Source organism: Capricornis sumatraensis, chromosome 1 (genome assembly GCF_032405125.1).
Source record: "Capricornis sumatraensis isolate serow.1 chromosome 1, serow.2, whole genome shotgun sequence".
NCBI lineage: Eukaryota > Metazoa > Chordata > Mammalia > Artiodactyla > Bovidae > Capricornis > Capricornis sumatraensis.
In genome coordinates, this window is record NC_091069.1 from 39485265 (window position 1) to 39507651 (window position 22387).

The window sequence follows — 22387 nt, forward strand, 5'->3', positions numbered from 1 at the left end:
CCCCCTCCCTTGTTAGCGTCCCTCCCCCGCACCCTCCACCCTACCCCTCTAGGTCACCACAGAGCATTGAGCTGAGCTCCTTACGTTATACAGCAGCCTTCCACTAGCTATCTATTTTACACGTTAGTGTCTGTATCTCAATGTCACTCTCCCAGTTCATCCCACCCTTCCCTTCCTCCACTGTGTCCACGTGTCCCTCCTCCATGTCTGTGTCTCTATTCCTGCCCAGCAATAGGTTCATCTGTTTTAAAAAAAAACTTTTAAAAAGAACCTATTATATCTGCCCAGTTGGGTCCAAACCTGTATTTTCTTTCATAGCAACAGAATACTTCCAAAGTTCCTCTGTTTCCAGTCTCTTGAATGCACCTTAAAATTACCCAGTCTCACTTTTTTTATGCTTTGGAGAAACCTGATTCTGTAGCCTGGCATGCTATAGTCCATGGAGTTGCAAAGAGTCAGACATGACTTAGTGACTCAACAATGACAAAAAACCTGATTCTGCATCCATCTTATCATTGTGTCGCCAACAGCTCTTCTGGTTTCAGTCCATGGAAGCACTGGCTATTGAGGAACATCAGATGTTCCCAGAAGTAAAATGGGCAGTAAAAAGCCCTCGGGGAAGAACTAAGGAATCCCAAAGGAATCACAATATCCCTTTGAAGCAGAATAAGGCTCTACTATCATTTCTGCTCCACAGATAAATGAAGCCCAGAGGTGCAACGGGCCTTGCCCATTGGTACCCAGTAAGTGCTAAGTCATTTCATTCATGTTCAACTGTTTGCTATGGACTGTAGCCCACCAGGCTCCTCACCCATGGGATTTTCCAGGTAAGAATACTGGAGTGGGTTGACATTTCCTACTCTAGGGGATCTTCCCGACTCAGGGATCAAACCTGTGTCTCTTATATCACCTGCATTGGCAGGCAGCTTCTTTACCACTAGCACCACGTGGGAAGCCTATAAGTTACCCAGTAAGTTACCACCAAACTCAGGGCAAGGCTACAGATCTTTCTCTCAAGAGTCTCCATTAGCCCATAGTGCTTCAGATTTGACCTTGGCCAAAATTCATCTGGTGTCTTCCATCATGCCTACACTCCAGTCTGAGAGAACATGCCTTTCAATTCACACTCATTCCTGAAAGACTCATTTGGCTGCATCATGGCAACAATTAAGAAATACCCAGATCTTGATGTTTCTAAATAACTAGAGCTTCTATGACTGATCTTTCTGATCAGAAGAGCTGATGACAAGATGGATTCAGAAGTAGGTTATCTCAAAGGCTAAGGAAAGTGAGGCTGAGTGAGATTAAGATAGATTTGAGAGACAAGAACCACAGGGAATCTGAAAGCTCTTGTTGCCCTACAAACAAATAAGTGTTTAGACACACTGAGGTGCTAGGAAGAGCTGTCTTTGAGAGAAACTGTTTGACATTAATACAAAGCCCAAGAACAGCAGCTCTGCCCTCAGACACATACTTTCTCTGACTTAAACAGTCTGTTCAGTATGTGTCACCTATTGGGCTGTTTCTCTTGTTAGAGAGGAACCTGCCTTCTTTTCTTCCCTTGCCTAATGAACTCCTAGCCAGCCTTTAAAGTCAAAGTTTAATTGCTCAGTTGTGTCCAACTCTTTGTGACCCCATGGACTGTAGCCCGCCAGGCTCCTCTGTCTGCAGAATTCTCCAGGTAAGAATACTAGAGTGGGTAGCCATTACCTTCTTCAGGGGATCTTCCCCACCCAGCGATCAAACTCCAGGTCTCCCTCATTGCAAGCAGATTCTTTACCATCTGAGCCATCAGAGAAGCCCATCCTTTAAAATCTAGCACAAATGTTATTTTCTCTAGGGACCCTTCCTTCACATCTCCCTTCCCATTCCAAATCTAGTGCAGAGTCTTTTTTCTAAATCTCTTAACATCCTATCCTTACCTCTATAGAAGCAGTAGCTAAATTATCCTGAACATTGTTTTCCTTGTCATTAAAACTGAGTTAACTACTTAATACTAAAACAAAAATACAAAGCTAAAGCCTTGATCTTCTACATGCACAAATCTCAGGAAAGCCAGCTTTCCTGTTGTTTGGGTGAAAACCTTGGAGTCAACCTTGACTTCTCTTTGCCACATTTAATCTGTCAGCAAATGAAGTACTCTCTGTCTTCAAAATGTGTCCAGAAATTGCTTATTTCCCACCCCTTCATTGTCTCTATCACTCAATTGTATAATTGCAATAACCTCCTCTCTGCTGCTCCTGCTATGTCTTTGCCCCTTTTTAGCCTCAACTCAGAAGAGTTTTAAAACAAAAGTCAGACCATGTTACTTCTCTGCTCAAAACTCCCAATGGCTTTCCATCCTTCCAGCACAAAAATCAAACTTTGCACAGTTACCGATCAGTGCCTGTGAAACCTGGGCCCACCCCTGACCAAACTGTCTCCTCTTCTCCCCTCTCAGCACTCCACTGTAACCACCCTGACCTCTTTGCTGCTTCTTGAACATGAGAAATAGGCTCAGAGACTTGGCACCGGCTGTTCCCTTCCCTGGAATGCTCTTCTCCAGATACACACTTGGCTCATATCTTCCCTTCCTTCAGATCTTGGCTCAAAGGTCACCTTCTCGATGATGTCTATTCTGCCTGCTCTCCTTCAAACGATAAATCAACAGTTGCCATCCCTACCTCACCAGAACTTCCTCTCTTACTTTGCTTTCTTCTTATAGTACTGATCACATCATAAAACTATACAATGTACTCATTTATTTGGCTTGTTGTCAGTCTCCCCGCCTTGATTCTAAGCTGCTTAGAGGCTGGGTTCCCAGTTCCTACAACATGTGCGGCTCATAGCAGGTGCTCAAGAAATGTGGTGTCACATCTCAGAAAGCAGTATGAGAATTAAATCCTACATGTTCCACAGAAGGAATAGCCCCCCTCTGCCTGATGATCCCCTTTGGGTGGGAGATTGTTATTCTGCTTGAGTGAAGCAGGGAAGGGAAGCTTGCCTCAAATCTTTGCCTGCTCCAGATAAAGAAAAGCAGAGCATAACAACAATGGAACGCTTCTCTGTGGGTTTTGTACAGCTAACACTGGTGATCACAGAGAGGGGGCCCTGATTAGGAAGGCCATTTCTTATGCCAGGGTTGGCCCCTGAGAATCATCTCATACAAAACGATGACCAAAAAAGGAACTGAAAATTCTCTACATTGTAACAGAAAGCATTGTCTCATTTCAGGTTAGGTGAATGATGACATGTTTGGGAAACTGGCTCCCTACCTTACTGTTGCTTTATAAGTGTTGTTTTTCCTTACGTGATGAGTGTGCGCGTGCACCTACGTACATGTGTGAATCTGCCCAAGAACTGCCCCAGCAGCCCAGGAGACAACTGCAAGTGTAAGTTACAATGAGAGGACAGATCTTCACCCCAGCACAGCAGGTTCCAAAGGCACTGGCTTCTTGGTGCAAAGCCCACAGTAAATTTCTAGTTGGAACTCTCAATAGGGTCACCCTATATTGAGAAATCAGGCTATGGGACACAAGTTATCATAAGCGGCTGTGTCTTATGATTTGTGCTGGGAAAGGGGCCCTAGGAAGAGAAGAAATTTCGTGGGAAAGGGGTGGAGTTCTCCCAGAAAGGAGAGATTGGAAAAGTGGGCTCTTCCTTTCAGAAGGAAGAAAAATGGATAGCTCATCAGATAAAAATCAAGGGAAGGCCCATGAGGTGGCCACTTAGGAAGAGCTGAACTTTAAAAAAAAAAAAATCCTATTTTTCTTTGTTTTCTATAAACAGTCATAGCCAGTTTGGAGATTGATTTCTGAATTTTACAATTTCCTCTAGTTATTGCCAAAACATCAAACACTGACATGACACTGTTACCAGGCACTATACCAAGTGTGACATACATATTTGTTTACTTAATCCTCGCTATATCATCATTGTCCCTATTTCACAGGTAAAGAAACAGAGGCAAGGAGAAATTAAATAATTAAATTCAATAACTGATCACAATTACACACATAGCAGGGGCTTCCCTGGTGGCTCAGATGGTAAAGAATCTGCCTGCATTGCAGGAGGCCGAGGTTCGATCTCTGGATCAGGAAGATCCCCTGGAGAAGGGAAAGGCAATCCACTCCAGTATTCTTGCCTGGAGAATTCCATGGACCTGGTGAGGTCACAAAGAGTTGGACACGACTGAGTGACTTTCACTTTACTCTATCACACACGCAGCAAATGGCAGGGCCAGATGTGGTCCCAGGCAGGCTGGCTCCAGATAGTGCACGTCCACCCTCTCTGCTATACTGCCTTCCCCCTCAAGTTTCTTATGCATACGACCAACTTGTGTGAGGGTTAAAAAGAGAATTAAGGGAGGGGGCACTCAGGGGACTTGGGGCCTCTCCTGCTGTGTCAGCATGGCAGCAGCCAAACATGGCTGCAGAGCTGGACCAGCAGCCCTGGAGTTCCTGGTGGGGCAAGAGACGGGCAGAAGCAGCTTCAGGGGGACACATCAACTCCCCTTGAGACGAACAGACAAATTCCCCTGTTTCCTACATGTGTTCCAGGAAGGTAACTCCTGATTAGAAAGAGGCATCTCCAGCATGCTGTTAACTTGTGTGATAGGTGAATTACAGCACCCGACATGTAATAAGTACTCAGGAAGTTGGAGCTGTCATTTCTTACTAGGTCACATCGCACCATATGAGACTGCTGATTATCGACCATTTTTGACCTACCAACACGGCAGTTTCTCATGGTTCTATTTATACTTTGTTCATTTTATTGTCCCACTCATCTTCAAAGCTAAGGTCCTTTTCATGTTGTTGCTTAGTTGCTAAGTCAAGTTCAACATTTTTGTGACCCCATGGACTGTAGCTTGCCAAGTTCCTCTATCCATGGGATTTCCCAGGCAAGAATACTGGAGTGGGTTGCCATTTCCTTCTCCAGAGGATCTTCCTGATCCAGGAATCGATCCTGTGTCTCCTGCATTGGCAGGCAGATTCTTTACAAACCACTGAACCACCAGGGAAGCTCCCTTTTAGTTAGCGAGGGTGATATACTCTCAGATCAGTGTCCCAGTGCCTAGTGAATACCTGGCTCCAAGCGGGTGCCCATGAAATGCTTACAGAGCTGAATCAGATGCACATCCACTTAGTTTCCATGGTATTAATGAACTAGTATGGGATCATTAACTATATATAGAACTATTATGCATTCTTACTAGGTTGGTGGGCTAGCTGGTTGACAGACTCACTGAATGTAGCCTTGACTTCTGGGATCAGAAGTAACCAGGGAATGTAATGAACATCTCTCCCACTTTTTGTCACCTACCTGGAATGACTTCGAAGACAAACTTCCCTGCTTCTTCTGGATTTGTGGCGATCTCCTTGATTGTACTTCCAGGTAGATACATGCAGCCCTGAAAGATTGAAAGTGAGGCCTTTAAGATAAACAGAAATGTCATCAGCTTCAAACTAAACTTAAGTTGGAGGACAGGCAGGACAGTGCTGGGCTGGTGGAGAAGAACATGAAAGCGAGCATCTCAGCTTCGAATGGGGCCCTTCGGCTGTTCAGACCTCGGTCAAATTAAGTGGCAGCTATGTGAGCACAAGGGAGGTGCCTGAGGAGACAAAGAGGACAAGGTCTTGACCAGAGAATGAGCTGAGAGGGTGCTGTCAACAACCTGTGTCTCTACCTACTTTTCCAAGAGCCCAAATTCATGGCCAAACCAGATACCTGATCTCTGTGGAGGCCATGTTGAGGCTGGGGGGATCCTACCACCTGCCAGGTCGCCAGAGGGGGCACTGAGGACTGAAGCGAGGTCATCAAGGAGATGCAGCACTTAGCAGCAGCACACTCCAGGAGTCTGTGCCTTTGCTGTACTTAGCAGCAGCACACTCCAGGAGTCTGTGCCTTTGCTAAGCACTTCAGCTGCATATTTTTCACTTAGTCTTTTCATCAATTCTCCAAGTAAAGTATTGCTACACAAATTCACAAGTGAGGAAATGGGATCAGAATGGTTCTGTGATTTGCCCAATGTCACAGAGCTAGGAAGTGGCAGAAATTCATCTCAGAAGTGTGTTCACAGCCTGTGCTCTTGACCATTACAGCTGAGGTGCTGAGACTCTTCAGCATAATGTCCCTTGAAGGGACAGGGGAGGAGGATCATGGATTCATGGGGGCGGGTGGGGTAGAAGAGTGAGGGTGGAACTTGTGACCTCACACATGAAAATGTCATCAGAAAAACAAGTCACCTCCACCTCGCGTACACACACTGCTTCACCACTGACAGTGCACCGCCACACGCAGTATCTCCTTAGACCTCAGAACAGCCCCAAATCAAAAGCAGGGCAGGGTGGCCACACCCATTTCACAGATGAGGAAACCAACGCTTTCAAAGTCTAAGTAACTGCAGGAAAGGACATAACTAATTCGTCCTCGCGTCACTCACTCATAATTTACATCTCACTGACTGTAATAGGTAGTGTATCTGATTCACAGTTGAGTAAACATGGACGTCTTATTTCTAGAACAAACCACGGATGAAAGGATTGGCAACAGAGAAGCTATAAAGAAAGAGTCTTAAGCAGCTCTCATATCAGCTCAGAATCCCGAAAGAATAAATGTTCCTCAGGGGTCTAGAAATGAAAATGCCTAAGACTGAGGAACAGAGTAGAAAAAAAAACAAGAGGAGGAAGAGGAGGGGGAGGGGAGAAAGGGGAAGAGAAGGAGGGGGAGGAGGGAGGCAGGGGAAGAAGGAAAATGAAAAATATCTGCTTATACTTCTCTAATTTTATTATTTAAAAATAGCCACCACCTACACACTCCTCATTATCTTTAAATATCAGTGGCCCCAGGAAAAAATTGACCCTGAGATTATGCTGCTGGATAGTATATGCAGGACTTTTAACACAGATCCCAGCACTGAGTAACTGTTCAATAAATGGTACTTACACATTTTGCATTTTATTTGTACTCTATTTGGATTAAATTTATCAAATAATAGTTTAGAGATGTATTTAGGAGAGACAGATACCTCTGAAATGACATTTTATTTTTCTTCCTACTAGGCAGGGCTTCCTCCTGTCTAAAAAACAAGTGTTTTGTTTTGTTCCCATAGCTCATAGCCATTACTAAAAGTTAAATTATATGAACTTTCAATGAAATATTTTGTATTAAAAATAAAGATAGTACTATGCAGAATTTATCATTTTCCAAATCTCTTTTTCTTTTTCTTGCAGTTCTCCTGAGACACAAGTGACATACCACACTGTCCAAGTTCAAGATACACAGCACAATGATTTGACCCACAAACATCATGAAATGATCACTGTAATAAGTCTGGTGAACATCCATCATCTCATATAAATATTAAAAAAAATTTCTATTTACCTAATGTTTTGCTATATTTTACTATCATTTTTCTTCATATAGTTATTTACATGTAATCAATCTGTGTGGTAGAAATAGTGTCTAACACTGTGCTACTGTACTTCCGTTCTCAATTCTGAGTTCAGGGATGCTGGTAGCTTGAATCAGCCATGGTGGGAGTGTTTACACCACAGAAATTGGCAAGTGCTTCATCCAAAATAGTTCCTCTACCAGCAGGCTGTTGGTTAAATACTTCCCAGCTTGCCCCTGAGAGACAGCCATCTGTTCTGACTTCAGAGAAAGCAGATGAAGCAACGGGACAGCTATACCAGGATTGTCTAAAACCATCATTGTAGCAGCGACTTGAGAGCAATTCACTGAGATTCTGTTTTAAACAACTTCCTTGACAAAGAAATTTTGGAATGAGTTATAGAAAACTAGGTCATGGACTTACAGGGCATTATACTGTCAGAGCTGGACAGACCTTTCTGAGAACTCAGAGGAAAAAATGTACAGATTGCCTTCTCCCAAACCCTCCCTGGAAGAGCATAAATAAGAGTCCATTACACAGGGCTCTGTAATTTACTTAATCATTCTCCTTTGTCAGACACTTCATCCAATGTTTCTCATTACAAATAGCACTGCACATATCTGATTTCTTTTGAAGAGCTTCTTAAAACCAGAATGACAGGGTCATTCTGGATATATTTTTGGCTCTTAGAAATCTAGCCAAATTGCTTTCTAGAAAGGCTGCACGTACTCATCATCAGTATACATGAGGGCCTTTTTCATATCACTGCTCTAAGATGATTGCAGCATTGTGTTCTGAGTTTTTTAGGGATGTGTGTTCTTTTTAAATTTACAACTAATTTATATTTTAGTCATAAATAAAGAGAAAATTAAAGTTTTGTGTAACTCCAGTACTCAGATAACTCAGTTAACACCTCTGTGTATTTCTTTCCAAGTCTTTTCCCATAAATTACAGATTCATGATTCTTTTTTCCCTCAAAAATGGGATTAGCATATAAATCATCCTCTGCTGTTAAGTGCTTTTTTTCAAAGCAATTAAATTATCAATGTCTTTCATTTTCAAAAAGTATCAATTCAGCATAAACAGCTGAATTATATTCTATTGTATAAATATATATAAGTTCCCTGATATAACTTAGCCCCTTTTGCTATATATTCTTTCTATGTCACTATTATAAACCCCTACGTGAGGAATGGAGGGTCAAATAATTAGCATTTTTAAAGAGGCTTATTACTCTCCACAAAGGTTGTACAGATTCTTATTTCTACCAATTGTGCATGACAGTTCCTGTTCCCTAGTCTTCACTAATATTGGAATTTCTAGAAAATCTTTGCCGCTTTTATAAAAGGACAATGATATCTCATTAACTTCCATTACATGTCTTTTAATTACGACCAAGAGTGAAATTTTTTACATATGCCTTTTGGCTATTACATTTCTTTGGGAAATTGTCCATTTAAGTCCTTTGCTCATTTTCCTATTGCTGTTTCTTATAAGTTTGAGAGTACTTTAGGTATGAAGAATATTTACCAGATGTATATGAACAGTTTTTCCTGTTTGTTCCTTGCCTTTTCACCTTATTATTTTGGTTTTTAAGACAGAGAAATTTCTATTTATACAATTAAAATCAGCTTAAGAAATTAAAGTGTGCTTAAGAAAACTCTGCTTCCCAAAGATCATGAAGGTAATTACACTTTCTTCTCGGATCTTTATGAATTGTTTACACATGTAAGTCTTTAATCCATCCAGCATCATGAATGGTGTGAAACATAGGGTGGAAATAGACCTTTATTTTTTCCCATGAATTTATTTCATAGCTTTCATTTCACTTCAAGATATTTGCAATGTCTATGGATCCCAATGGAGAAGGCAATGGCACCCCACTCCATACTCTTGCCTGGAAAATCCCTTGGACAGAGGAGCCTGGTGGGCTGCCGTCTATGGGGTCGCACAGAGTCGGACACGACTGAAGCGACTTCACTTTCACTTTTCACTTTCATGCATTGGAGAAGCAAATGGCAATCCACTCCAGTGTTCTTGCCTGGAGGATCCCAGGGATGGGGGAGCCTGATGGGCTGCCTTCTATGGGGTCGCACAGAGTCGGACACGACTGAAGCGACTTAGCAGCAGCAGCAGCATCGATCCCAAAACAAAGTTAAATGATAGTATAATAAAAGTTCTTTAGTTTGTATAGATTTTTCTTTATCTTAATGAAATAATGATGGATATATGAAAAGTCTACAAGATGTCCACTTAATTCTTGTTTGTTACAGTAATATAGAAACATCAGCCCAAATTCTCAACTAATTTCTAGGATGAAATTGGTTAAAAAATTATAGAATGTCCACACAAGAAATTATTTTGCCACCACTAAGAATTACATTGTAGAAGGATATTTAATAATAAGGGACAATATTCATGACATATAGTTAATTTTAATTAAAATATTATTATACTAATTTCACATTCAGAATAGATATTTTTAAATGTGTATGCATAGAAAAAACAAAGAATTGGGAATTTGGGTAGCTACTTCTTCCTGATGGGATAATTTTTATTTTCTACTTTCTGATTTTCTGCATCCTCCAAATTTCCTACCATGTTCCCATATGGCTTTTGTAGTCAAAATGTTCATACCCATATAATGTAAAATATTCTAAGAAACTATCATTTTATTACTAAAAGCTTTTTAAAAAACTTTTTATGTCTGAAATGAGTTTTGAATTTTATCAAATTCTCTTTTCAGCCATCTCTTTAGGGGTTGTGTAATTTTTCTCATTTGACTTCTTGATCTTGACTTATTGGCTTGATACATTAATAGGTTTCCTAAAAAATAAGCCACACTTGTCATCCTCGAAGCAGCTTTACTAATTTAATCCTGAAAGGATTCTGAGTTTCCTCCTCCCAAGGTAAGGGAGAAAGGTTAGGACCACCAATAATTTATTTTATCCTTTGACATCAGTTTTTGCTTTTACAAAACAACTTTTTACATGTGCTTCATATAATCCTGTGACAGATAACTGTCTCATTTTAGAAAAGAAGAAAGAGGGGTCTAGAAAAATTAAGTAATTACATGGCCAGATGGTAGTAGAACCAAACATAAGCTCCCCCACAACACCTCAGTGAAGTAAGTCTCACTGAGCTACCCTTTCTGCTAATTTCAGAAGGCCAATGCACTGCTATCTCCCTTACTCTTCGCAGATGGGAAGACTTCCTGCCTTACTATTAATGCACTAGGAACTCCATCTTAGCCTGTAATTGCTTGACTCTGATGGGGTCTGTTTGTCAAGTGAAGAAAGTCTGGTTTCTACACACAGGACACTGATCAAGAACTCAGTCAGTGGTGGGGTGTCCAGCCCTTCTCCAGCCTCTGCAGGAACAAACACTCCCAGCCCTCTGGGTGGCGGGCCAACACATTGCCGATGTGTTACAGAGCCTCAAGCCTGCCCTTAGAGAGAACTGTTCTCTTCCAAAAGAACCTTCTCGTTTCTTTACATACCCTGTCACCCACTTCCAATATCTTCACCCTTCTTGGGGATTTTTTTCCTGCCTCCAGAAGGTTCTAGAGTCTGTTCTCCCTAGTAAACCCCTTCCAGCCAAGCCTACTCTTTCACCTCCACTGCTCTAGGAGAGGGTGTCCAGCCTTCCTGGTTGCCTTGAGACATACAATTTACACCTGGGGCCTCTCAGCTGTTACTAACATCTCCGTTTGCTCTCATTCACCACAATGGCCATGAGGCTGGAAGAAAAGACCCAAGCCCAAGATTTAGGATCAAAGCCCTCTCTAGCCCCATCCACTCCACCTGGAAGTCCCGTTTACTGTACTTTCAAAGTATATCAGGCAATCTGGTCATTTTCCTGCAGCCCCCAACTCCTATTGAGATTTTAAACATTATAGCCTCTCATCTAAATCACCCTTATGCCTCTCCACTTCCGCCTTGGATCTATTTTGGACCATGGTAGCCAGAGCCATCTTTTTACAACACACAACAAGAATGACCCCTTTCTTCTGGAAATCTTGTTAGGCCACCTATTTACTTCAGTATAAAGGCTCAAGTCCTCACAGAGGCCTACCGTGTCCTTTGCAATTTGCACCCCCACCTCCTGCCTTCTCTCTGACTTCACCCTCTCTGATACTCTCATTCTCTAACTCTTTCATCCCCACTCTGCCCTCCTTGCTATTTCCCACACATATCAGACACACGCTACCTCAGGCCTCAGGCCTCAGGGCCTTTGCATTGCCTGTCCCTGCCACCCAGAGTGCTCTTTCCCCAGAGATCTGCCTGCCCAGTTACCACTCCTCCTTAATCTTTGCTCAGATGTCCCCCTCTTCATGAAGTCATCCTGACCACCCTTCTTGAAATAGTACCACCTCCCTCAAATGACCAATCCCCCTAGCCCACTCTATTTTTTTCCTCATAGAAATAGTCATTTTCTAACAAACCACATGCTTTTCTTAATGATTATCTTAATGTTTATTTTCTGTCTTCCCCACCCCATCTTCTAAGTTCCACATGGCAGGGTTTTTTTGTGTGTGTGTTTTTTTTTTTAATCTGTTTTACTCACTGGGGTTATTTCAATTCCCCAAAACACTGCCTGGTGCAAAGTAGATGCTCAACAAATACTGATTGAACAGACAAATAAATCAAAGCCTCAGATCAATTTTCCTGAAGCCAAATCCACTCTTCCTGAGCCCTTGTGCTCTGCATCCCCATCAAGACCATGCTGTCACGGAGTCGCTTTTGCTGTTCACCTGAAACTATCACAGCATTGTTAATCGGCTATACCCCAATACAAAATAAAAAGTTAAAAAGAAAAGACCATAGCTGCCAGGCTTGACTTAGTGCTGTGTTTAGGAAGAGCCCCAGTGATCATCTTGGGACTCCGTGGAGGATCATCACCCTGTCATCTCTGAAGCCCAGTTTATATTATTTTGACAAGGGTGAGAAAGACAGAGAAGTGCTTTCGAATGGACAGGATGTTATTCTAGTGAGAAACCCCCTGTGAGTTTATAGGAATCTCCGGCGCTCTATCCGCCTCCCACGCCCGGGAGGGGACAGCTGTAGGAAGAAGGTGCAAACAGCCTGGTTGGTACCTGTGGCTTTACGTCCTCCTCGTCCTTGTAGTAACAGAGCTGCTGTGCCCTCAGCACGAAGTACCTCTGCTGCCAGTTTCTCACGATGGACCTCTGCTTCTTCAACCAGCCCATCTTGATGGGCCTTTCCAGCGGGTTGGGGGTGGATGCAGGGTGAAAGGCCGCCATCTGCTCTCCGGTCATCACGCTCCTTGACCGAGCTGTGGAGAGGGACAGACAGGCGGGCTGACCTGGGCTGTGAGCAGTGTGCAGGGAGGGCCCGGGAGGCACTGGGCCCCAGCCTGGCCGGGCTCAGGGCTCCAGATCTGCTGCAGAGAGGATGCCCCGGGACCCAGCGAACCAGCCGAGGGGCCCACTCCCACCAGCGCCGGCCCTGGGGCTCTCCACCCACAAGGTCCGGCAGCTGGAGTCTGCTCCCTCCTTCTACAAAGCCAGAGATTGGCTGGAGCCGTCTGAAGAGGAAGTGGCCGCAGCATCTGACAAAAGGTGCTTCCTTTTTCCTGCGTGGGAGTCAATATCTGACAAGAGAGGGGAGAAAATAGTGCCTCTTGCTCTCAGGGTTCAGGGTGAGTCCCACGCAGCTGCAGAGCCCCCAGAAGCTGCCTGACTTCTTCCACAGAAGGAGTTGCTGTGTTCCGCAACCTCACTGTCTGGTTCTGCCCTGCCCCGGCTGCCCCCGCAAGCTCCTCACCCCTGACCTTACAGCCACCATGCAGAATGCGGGCACCTCCCAAATCCTTCTGCCCAGGGTCGTCAAGTGCTTTCTATCCCCCTGCCCACTGGGCGAGTTCACAGCCCTTTCTGCTGGACCAAGGGCCTCCCTGTGGCTGCCTTCTCATTACCCTTTCGGTTGGGTTGCCCCTCCCGTGTGGCTGACAGCATACAAGCATTTGAAGGGAACATGAGTCTGTCAACAGGACACAGAAGCAGAATTTGAATCCAGACCCTTCCACCCACTGCACTGTGTAGCTTCCTTTTGCTTTCACAGGAGAGCTCTGCCTGTCATCAGATGAGGTCCAGGCGACCACAGCTTGTCTCCACGGTGACTCCCACTGAGGATAACTCTCTCCTTCCCTCCTTTCCACAGCAGTCGATCAGCCAACCTGGGGTCCCCCCGCGGGTCAGCATGTCCTTTCTCTGTTTCTCCCTTCCTTCTTTCCCAGCTGGTTCAACAGTGCCCTTAAAATCATGTTGGAGCGCCCTGTCTCCTCAGCCTTGTGCTAAGTGAACTTCATACCTGTCAGTTTCCTGTGTCTGCAGACTCCTCCTTGCTGGAGGAAGTCTCCATCTTATAATCCCTTGATCCAGCTTTTGTCAGTCCCCAGAACGTTCATGACGTAGCTGAACTAAGCCAACTCCTCTCTCAGCCCATCTCATCTCACCTGGTTAAAGACTGGTTTTTCCTTTCTTGGATCTTTCAGCCTGGACACATCAGGCAACTTCTCTGAGCCTGCTTCCTCACTTGTTAAACTAAGATCATCATAGCCCCTATTCTATGGAATTGCTGTGGAGATTAAATGAATTTATATATATATATATAAACCACTTTGCACAGTCCCTCATCCAAGGTGAACAAATGTCACTCATTATTTTTATCAACAGAGGACTTTACTTCCTACTTTGAAGATGGAGATCACCGTTGAGGATCTCCTAAACTTCCCTGTTCGTTTCAGAATGTTACTCCATCATCAAATCTTCCTTCTTCCTTCATTCCCACCTTCAATGCATTGAAGTAACAACTTCTCTCCTGGCTTTTGATTCCCTGTTGGTTTTTCGTCCTGTATTTCTGTTCACGACATGCTTTCAAATACCAGAATTGTATACAGCATTACAGAGTCTTTCTTCCACTGACTCTAATTGGATCCAGAGTTATCACCCTATTTATATATTTCATCCTGTATTGCTGTCTGAGATGGACTCTTTCCTAACTGGGCTTTCTTGACCCCACAAAGGGTCTGCGTTCCTGTCACATACTGTCATTCCCAAGGTGCAGCTTGCAGCAGCAACCCTTACCTCTCACCAGGGACTGGAGAGATCAGCCTATGTTGTACACCAGGATACAAGACATACTTAATTCAACCTCCTTTGCACAGACATCATAACAGTGCAGATACCCCACTGTAGTAAAAAGTTACTTGACATTCTGATGACAATTCAGCAGCATGCTAGCAACACATTTGCTTTATATCCATGTGTCCTGGCCATGCCAGTTAAGGATTTTATCTTAGATCTTGCTCTTCCCTTTACTGCTGTCTTCAAGGTCTTCCATCTGTAACTCAAAGAACAGCCACTCTGGGGCTGGTCACTTGCTCTAAGGCTGTTTCAATGATCTGAGGGAACCAGAGGAGGGTCTGGGTAGGAGTACCATGGGGAGGAGGGAATTTGAAGTGTCTCTCTAAGCCAGAGACTGTCACTTGGAAAGACTCATATTTGTACTAGAAAGAGGGCAGAAGTGGGAAGAATGGTTTGTATTCAGAATTTTGGAAGAAGACTGAAGAGTGAGGGATTCTGACGGATGCACAGGGATCTTCTCTCACCTCAATAGCCTCTGCGTAGCCCAGCTCAATGGGATTTATGTGATCATTCAGCTGAAGCAGCACCAGACTTGGGAGGGATGCCATCCCTCCTAGCAAGCGCTTGGTGAGAAACCTTCATATGGCTTCTAGGGTAATGCCACTAAAGGCAGCCTGTGCAGGAGAGGAGGGAATCAGGTGGGTGCCATGTGGTGGTTCTGAAAACTCCAGTCTCGCCAGACTCAGGCTATGCCCCGCCCCTGCGAGAGATCCACAGAAACTGTTAGAACTCCTCCAGGAGATAGGAGAAACCAGAGGACTCCAGAAGCACTGAAGAAGTAGGAGCGGGGAGCAGGACCCCAAAAGACACTGGAGAGTGAAGAGAACCAACTCAGGGAAGAAGAATTCAGATGCTGGGATAGCTCTGGGAAATTTTTCATGCTCTGTATTGGCAAAAACTGTGCCAGTTGGACCAAAAGAAAGCTGAGCGCTAAAGAACTGATGCTTTCAAACTGTGGTGCTGGAGAAGACTCTTGAGAATCCCTTGAACTGCAAGGAGATCAAACCAGTCAATCCTGAAGAAAATCAACCCTGAATAATTATTGAAAGAACTAATGCTGAAGCTCGAACACTTGAGCCACCTGATGCGAAGAGCTGATTCATTGGAAAAGACCCTGATGCTGGGAAAGATTGAGGGCAGGAGAAGGGGGTGACAGAGGATGAAATGATTGGATGGCATCATTGACTCAATGGACATGAGTTTGAGCCAAGTCCGGGAGATGGTGAAGGACAGGGAGACTGGGTGTGCCACAGTCCACGGGGTCACAAACAGTCGGACACAACTGAGCAACTGAACAACAAGATTGACAAAAACAGCAATAACAGAAACAAACACGTGAAGCTCCACACCTCCCCCTAGAAGCACCCATGCATTATAAAATAGCCTGGCAAAGGAAGAGTAGATATGCGAAGCTCATATCCTCAGACTTGGTTAAGAGGGGTCTTGATGTCCTGGTGACAGGTAAGCGACCACTTTGACTGCACATGTGGGATCTAGGCCTTGGCTGACCATCTGTTATATTTCAGAAATGATCCCATTCACCCATATGTCCATCAAATGTGATATGAGTTGGAGCACTGGGCCATGAGTACAGATGGTTCAGGACAAATTCGCACTGCTAGAATCAGGCCCGAATACTGGGGAGATGATAGCAGAGTTTCTGATGAGACAGTAAAGAAGCCGGGGTTCCTTCTGTCCCACATCAGAGCTGTCTCCCACCTCGGCCCTCAGTAAGACCCCTCACCCAGCCCGCTTATCATCAGATGAGTCAAAATACCAGAGAAGAAAGCCTGATGGGCCCCAGGATGGACTTGGTTTTAACTACATTTCCTGATTTTTCCCTTTGAACAGTCTCTCTTCTCTGTGGGTGTGACTTGTTCCTGAATAAAGTAAACAGAGAAATCTGTTACTATTTATGGGGGCTGTTTCTCATAATGAAAATAATAAGTGTGATAAGTTTTGCTTGTAAGCCAGCCATCACATACTAGTGCATGCTCCCAGCCCTTCAGGCAGGAAGTCTGAGCTGGACTGTGGGCTGGAGAAGGGGTGGCGAGTAGCCAGTGAGGCAAGGTGGGCAGTTGGAAGGCAGTTGTTAAAAGTTTACAGAATACTCTAGGGATGTGGGAAACCCACCCTTACTCTCATAGATAAAGATCAAATAGGCCCCAAGACCTCCACTGACCAATAATATAGTAACTACTTGTTATGACTGGCTACATACATCAAAATGAATTAAAATAAATTAAATTCAGTGCCTTGTTCACACCAGCCACATCTCAAGTGCTCAACAGCCCTTGAGGCTCATGGCTAGTAATAGACAACATAGAATATTTCCATCATCACAGAAAGTTCTGTTGGTTGGCACTTCAAGCATGAGATGAAACAGGCCATAAAGGTGGGAGTATCATTTCATCAAATAGAGAAATGAAACGAGGGTCCAGAGAAGAAGTGGCTTCTGATGGCAGAGTTAGAAGTTCAGCCTTGATCTGAGAGATTAGAGGGAGCCAACTCACCTACCTGAGCAAGACAGGTCTGTGATAAAACAGACAAGTGATTTAATTGAACTGAATAGGTTGAACTCTAGTCTGCAGGTGAGGGAGGGCAAGATGAGACACAGAAAAAAAGACACAAAAGAAGTTCCATATTCTCAGTGATGCAGTTTCTGCAGTAGAAGTTAGCTGCTTTTTGCCCCAAATTGGAATGAGAAAAAATTAAAGGAGGAAGTTTAAACAGAGAAGTCAGCTGGGGAGGCATTATCACTTCCTTTCTTTATCTTCTCATCTTCTGACCCCTCCCCCTCCAGATAATCAATCACAAAATCTTCTAAGGTCTACTTCACAGATGTTTCTTCCAACTTCTCTCAACTCTGCATCCGTTTGGATTCTATTTTAGAAGCTGTGAACATGTGAGTGAGATGGGAATAGTTCGGTCAAAGCCAGAAATCTCTGAAGATATTTTCTCAATATGTTGATCTGAGCAGTGCATTAGTCTGGGAACCCTGTTTAAATAAATTTGAAAAGGGGGTAGAATTTACATGGCCTCCCCCCAGACACCCTCTCCTGAGCTGTGGACTCATCTACCCGACTGCCCACATGTACCACCATGAAGATCTTAAGGTCATGTGTTGCTAGTTGAACTTACCACTTCCTCCCCAATCTCCCACCCATTCTTCGGGTTGTGCAACAGACACATTCAAACCTGCTTTTCTATGGTTTGTTGTGACTGACCTCTTTCCAGTCAACCAGCCAATCCAGAAGGCTGCTCCATTCCTACATCTTCACAATCAACAGCTTTCTTTCTCTCTGATCCCTCCTCTTTACCCCCACCATTTTTGGGGGCCCATTTATCCTCTCCCTGGGTTTCTGCAATAGTTGCCTGACCTGTCTCCCTCCCACCAATCTCACCTCTAACCCACTGATAACATTGTTTATGACGCAGATCTTCTGAAACACAAGTCTAACCATGTCACTCTTTGACCTAGAAGCCTTCAATGACCCTCCAACATCTTTATCCCAAAAGATGAAGGCTAAACTACCTACCGTGGGATTCAGAATCTTTTGTGATTCTCCTACTGTGTTTCCTGCCCTTCCTCCATACCCATCCTGAACTTTATCCATGACAATATTCTAGTCTCTCTGCTGGAATATTCTCCCACCCATCCTTACCCACCCCCAGTTGGACCTCTTGGAATGTTCTTCTTCATCCTTTAAGACTTCTGGCCACACCTCCCACAAGAAGCCTTTTCAGCCCAGGCAGACTGAATCAAGCCCTGGGCTCTGGTCCCTCTTAGCTGGGGATACATGTCCTTCAAAACACTTATCATGCCTTCTGGTCCTTTTCTTATTCTGTCTTCCCTCTCTACTTGAACTCTAAGAGGACAGGTGCCAGCTTGGGTCTACCTCTTAAAACATGGGCATTAAATGGAGGTCATAGTTGTTAGCATTATTATCATAGTATAGATTTGATTTCATATTAAATGAGAGAAAAGATAGAAGTGATGAAAGGAAAGAGATGAAAGAAGGAAGAGGGGAGGAGGAAAGCAAAAGGAGAAAACTAACTGGACAGTGCACAATATTCTGGGTACAAATCCAGAGGTCAGAATTAGGATGAAGTCAGGGGAATAGAGAGCATAGGAGAGGCAGTGGTGAGGTGGATCACTGGAGCCCCACACCCGGCTGAACAGGAGGTGGGTGTGAGGTTTGGGGTTTGAGTGGCTCAGGTGAGGGGGCCTTCTCCATCCATTCATTCTATGCATATTGGCCAAGCACTTGGCACAGACTGCAAATAGTGACTGGATCTGGGATCTAAGATCAGCCAGACACAACCCTGCCTCCAGATAGCTCATAGACCTCAGAGGCCCTTTTGTAGATGCAGGGAAAGAAGCAGAGAGCATGGTGGGTTGGAATAGGCAGGAAAGTCCTGTTCTGGGTGTGATGAAATATAAGGGTGGGCTGGTGACTGTAGCCATGAAATTAAAAGATGCTTACTCCTTGGAAGGAAAGTTATGACAAACCTAGACAGCATATTAAAAAGCAAAGACATTACTTTGTCAACAAAGGTCCATCTAGTCGAGGCTATGGTTTTCCCAGTGGTCATGTATGGATGTGAGAGTTGGACTATAAAGAAAGCTGAGTGGTGAAGAATTGATGCTTTTGAACTGTGGTATTGGAGAAGACTCTTGAGAGTCCCTTGGACTGCAAGGAGATCCAACCAGTCCATCCTAAAGGAGATCAGTCCTGGGTGTTCATTGGAGGGACTGATGTTGAAGCTGAAACTCCAATACTTTGGCCACCTGATGCAAAGAGCTGACTCATTGGAAAAGACCCTGATGCTGAAGGCAGGAGGAGAAGGGGATGACAGAGGATGAAATGGCTGGATGGCATCACCGACTCAATGGACATGGGTTTGGGTGGACTCTGGGAGTTGGTGATGGACAGGGAGGCCTGGCATGTTGCGGTTCATTTTGACTTCCCCAGAATTCTGATTTTGACAGGTGAGGCCTGTGTGTTCAGAAAGAGGTTATTGGGGGAAAAGAGGTACAAGTGAAAGGATGTGAGAATCTCCTATCTGGAAAGTAACATAACAGATGTTCAGAAATCAAAGAAAAGTCTGAGCCCAGGGGAGACTAGCATTGAGGGAAACATTTTAAAATCAGGGCGCTGGAGATCAACTTAGATACAAGGCAGAAAAGGTTACTGTTTTCCCTCTCTTTACAGAGAGCTTGCACTAGGTGTAAGTCTGGAAGAAAAAAGTACAGCAAGAAAATCCACTCTCCCCAGGAGTTCAGCGATCGAGCAGGGGTTACTGCCTGGAAGGGATGTGAAAGGAGAGGCTGTCACTCCATGCTAAGCAAAGATCCAGGGCCAGTATTGGCCCATCTCACACCCCTGGGCCAGGAGCTGTCCTGGAGGAGCAGATAGTACCCTTGGAGGGATGGATGTAGCCACTCTCCAGGTAACAGCTTCATGAGACGAACACTGGCTGGGTTTCAGCCCTGATCACTCTTTCTGCCAAAACTTTCGACCACACACTTAACACAAACGTCTGTGTTCTGTTAGAGGACCCTTAAGGATACAAGTACAGGACTTCCCTGGTGGCTCAGATGGTAAAGCGTCTGCCTACAATGTGGGAGACCTGTGTTCAATCCCTGGGTCGGGAAGATTTTCTGGAGAAGGAACTGGCAACCCACTCCAGTATTCTTGCCTGGAAAATCAAATGGATGGAGGAGCCTGGTAGGCCACAGTCCATAGGGTTGCAAACAGTCGGACATAACTGAGCGAATTCACTCACTCACTCAAGGATACAAGTACTGTTCAAAAGCAAGAGGTCCTTTAAAAAGAAGTATTTGAGCTTCTGATTTCAGTGTTCACTTTCAGAAAAGCATATTTGGCTGTACAGGTGAGCAAAGGCCCCATGGCTTGGAAATAAATATCTTTTTTAATTCATATTTTTATTGAAGCCTACTTGAATTATAATGTGTTAATTACCATTGCACAAAAAAGTGACTCAATTACATATATGTCTGTGTGTGTTAGTCACTCAGTCATGTCCGACTCTTTGTGACTCGATAGACAGTAACCACCAGGCTCCTCTGTTCGTGGAAGAATGCTGGAGTGGGTTGCCATTCCCTTCTCCAAAGGATCTTCCTGACCCAGGGATTGAGCCCGATCTCCCGCACTGCAGGTAGATTCTTTACCAACTGAGACACCAGGGACTCATGTGTCCATATTCCTTTTCATATTCTTTCCTTTTTCTTTATGGTTTATAACAGGATATTGGATATAGTTCCCTGTGCTATACAGTAGAACCTTATTTATCCATCCTATATTTAATAGTGTGCATCTGTTAACCCCAAACTCCCAGTCCATCCCTCTCCTTCCCCCACTATCCCCTTGGCATTCAGAAGCATGTTCTCTCTGTCTGTGAGTCTGTTCCTATTTTGTAGATGGTTTCATTTATGCCATATTTTAGATCCCACATATAAGTGATATTATATGTTATTTGTCTTTCTCTTTCTGACTTACTTCACTTAGTATGATAACCTCTAGTTGAAGCCATGTTGCTTCAAATTGTATTATTTTCATTCCTTTTCATGGCTCAGTCTGAATTTGGCAATAAGGAGTTCATGATCTGAGCCACAGTCAGCTCCTGGTCTTGTTTTTGCTGACTGTATAGAGCTTCTCCATCTTTGGCTGCAAAGAATATAATCAATCTGATTTCACTGTTGACCATCTGGTGATGTCCATGTGTAGAGTCTTCTCTTGTGTTGTTGGAAGAGGGTGTTTGCTATGACCAGTGCATTTTCTTGGCAAAACTCTACTAGCCTTTGCCTGCTTCATTCTGTATTCCAAGGCCAAATTTGCCTGTTACTCCAGGTGTTTCTTGACTTCCTACTTTTGCATTCCAGTCTCCTATAATGAAAAGGACATCTTTTTGGGGTGTTAGTTCTAAAAGGTCTTGTAGGTCTTCATAGAACCATTCAACTTCAGCTTCTTCAGTGTTACTGGTTGGGGCATAGACTTGGATCACTGTGATATTGAATGGTTTGCCTTGGAAATGAACAGAGATCATTCTGTTGTTTTTGAGACTGCATACAAGTACTGCATTTCGGACTCTTTTGTTGACCTTGATGGCTACTCCATTTCTTCTGAGGGATTCCTGCCTGCAGTAGTAGATATAATGGTCATCTGAGTTAAATTCACCCAGTCCAGTCCATTTTGGAGAAGGCAATGGCACCCCACTCCAGTACTCTTGCCTGGAAAATCCCATGGACGGAGGAGCCTGGTAGGCTGCAGTCCATGGGGTCGCTGAGAGTTGGACATGACTCAGTGACTTCACTTTCACTTTTCACTTTCATGCATTGGAGAAGGAAATGGCAACCCACTCCAGTGTTCTTGCTTGGAGAATCCCAGAGATGGCGGAGCCTGGTGGGCTGCCGTCTATGGGGTCGCACAGAGTCGGACACGACTGAAGTGACTTAGCAGTCCATTTTAGTTCACTGATTCCTAGAATGTCGACGTTCACTCTTGCCATCCCCTGTTTGACCACTTCCAATTTGCCTTGATTCACGGACCTAACATTCCAGGTTCCTATGCAATATTGCTCTTTACAGCATTGGACCTTGCTTCTATCACCAGTCACATCCACAACTGGGTATTGTTTTTGCTTTGGCTCCATCCCTTCATTCTTTCTGGAGTTATTTCTCCACTGATCTCCAGTAGCACATTGGGCACCTACTGACCTGGATAGTTCCTCTTTCAGTATCCTATCATTTTGCCTTTTCATACTGTTCTTGGGGTTCTCAAGGCAAGAATACTGAAGTGGTTTGCCATTCCCTTCTCTGC

The 22387-nt window shown here is 44.2% G+C and overlaps 1 protein-coding gene across 3 annotated transcripts in view; it reads right to left on the reverse strand.

The window, feature by feature from the left end:
• Positions 1-12837, reverse strand: part of ARHGAP25 (Rho GTPase activating protein 25) — a 48485-nt gene extending 35648 nt beyond the window's left edge. For all 3 annotated transcript variants that reach the window (XM_068971135.1, XM_068971115.1, XM_068971124.1), the window contains exons 1-2: positions 12471-12837; positions 5305-5392 (exon numbers count right to left, since the gene is read on the reverse strand). In XM_068971135.1, the coding sequence (XP_068827236.1) occupies positions 5305-5392; positions 12471-12653 (271 nt within the window). In that variant the 5' untranslated portion in view covers positions 12654-12837. The remainder of the gene's footprint in view (positions 1-5304; positions 5393-12470) is intronic.
• Between the last annotated feature and the right edge of the window lie 9550 nt (positions 12838-22387).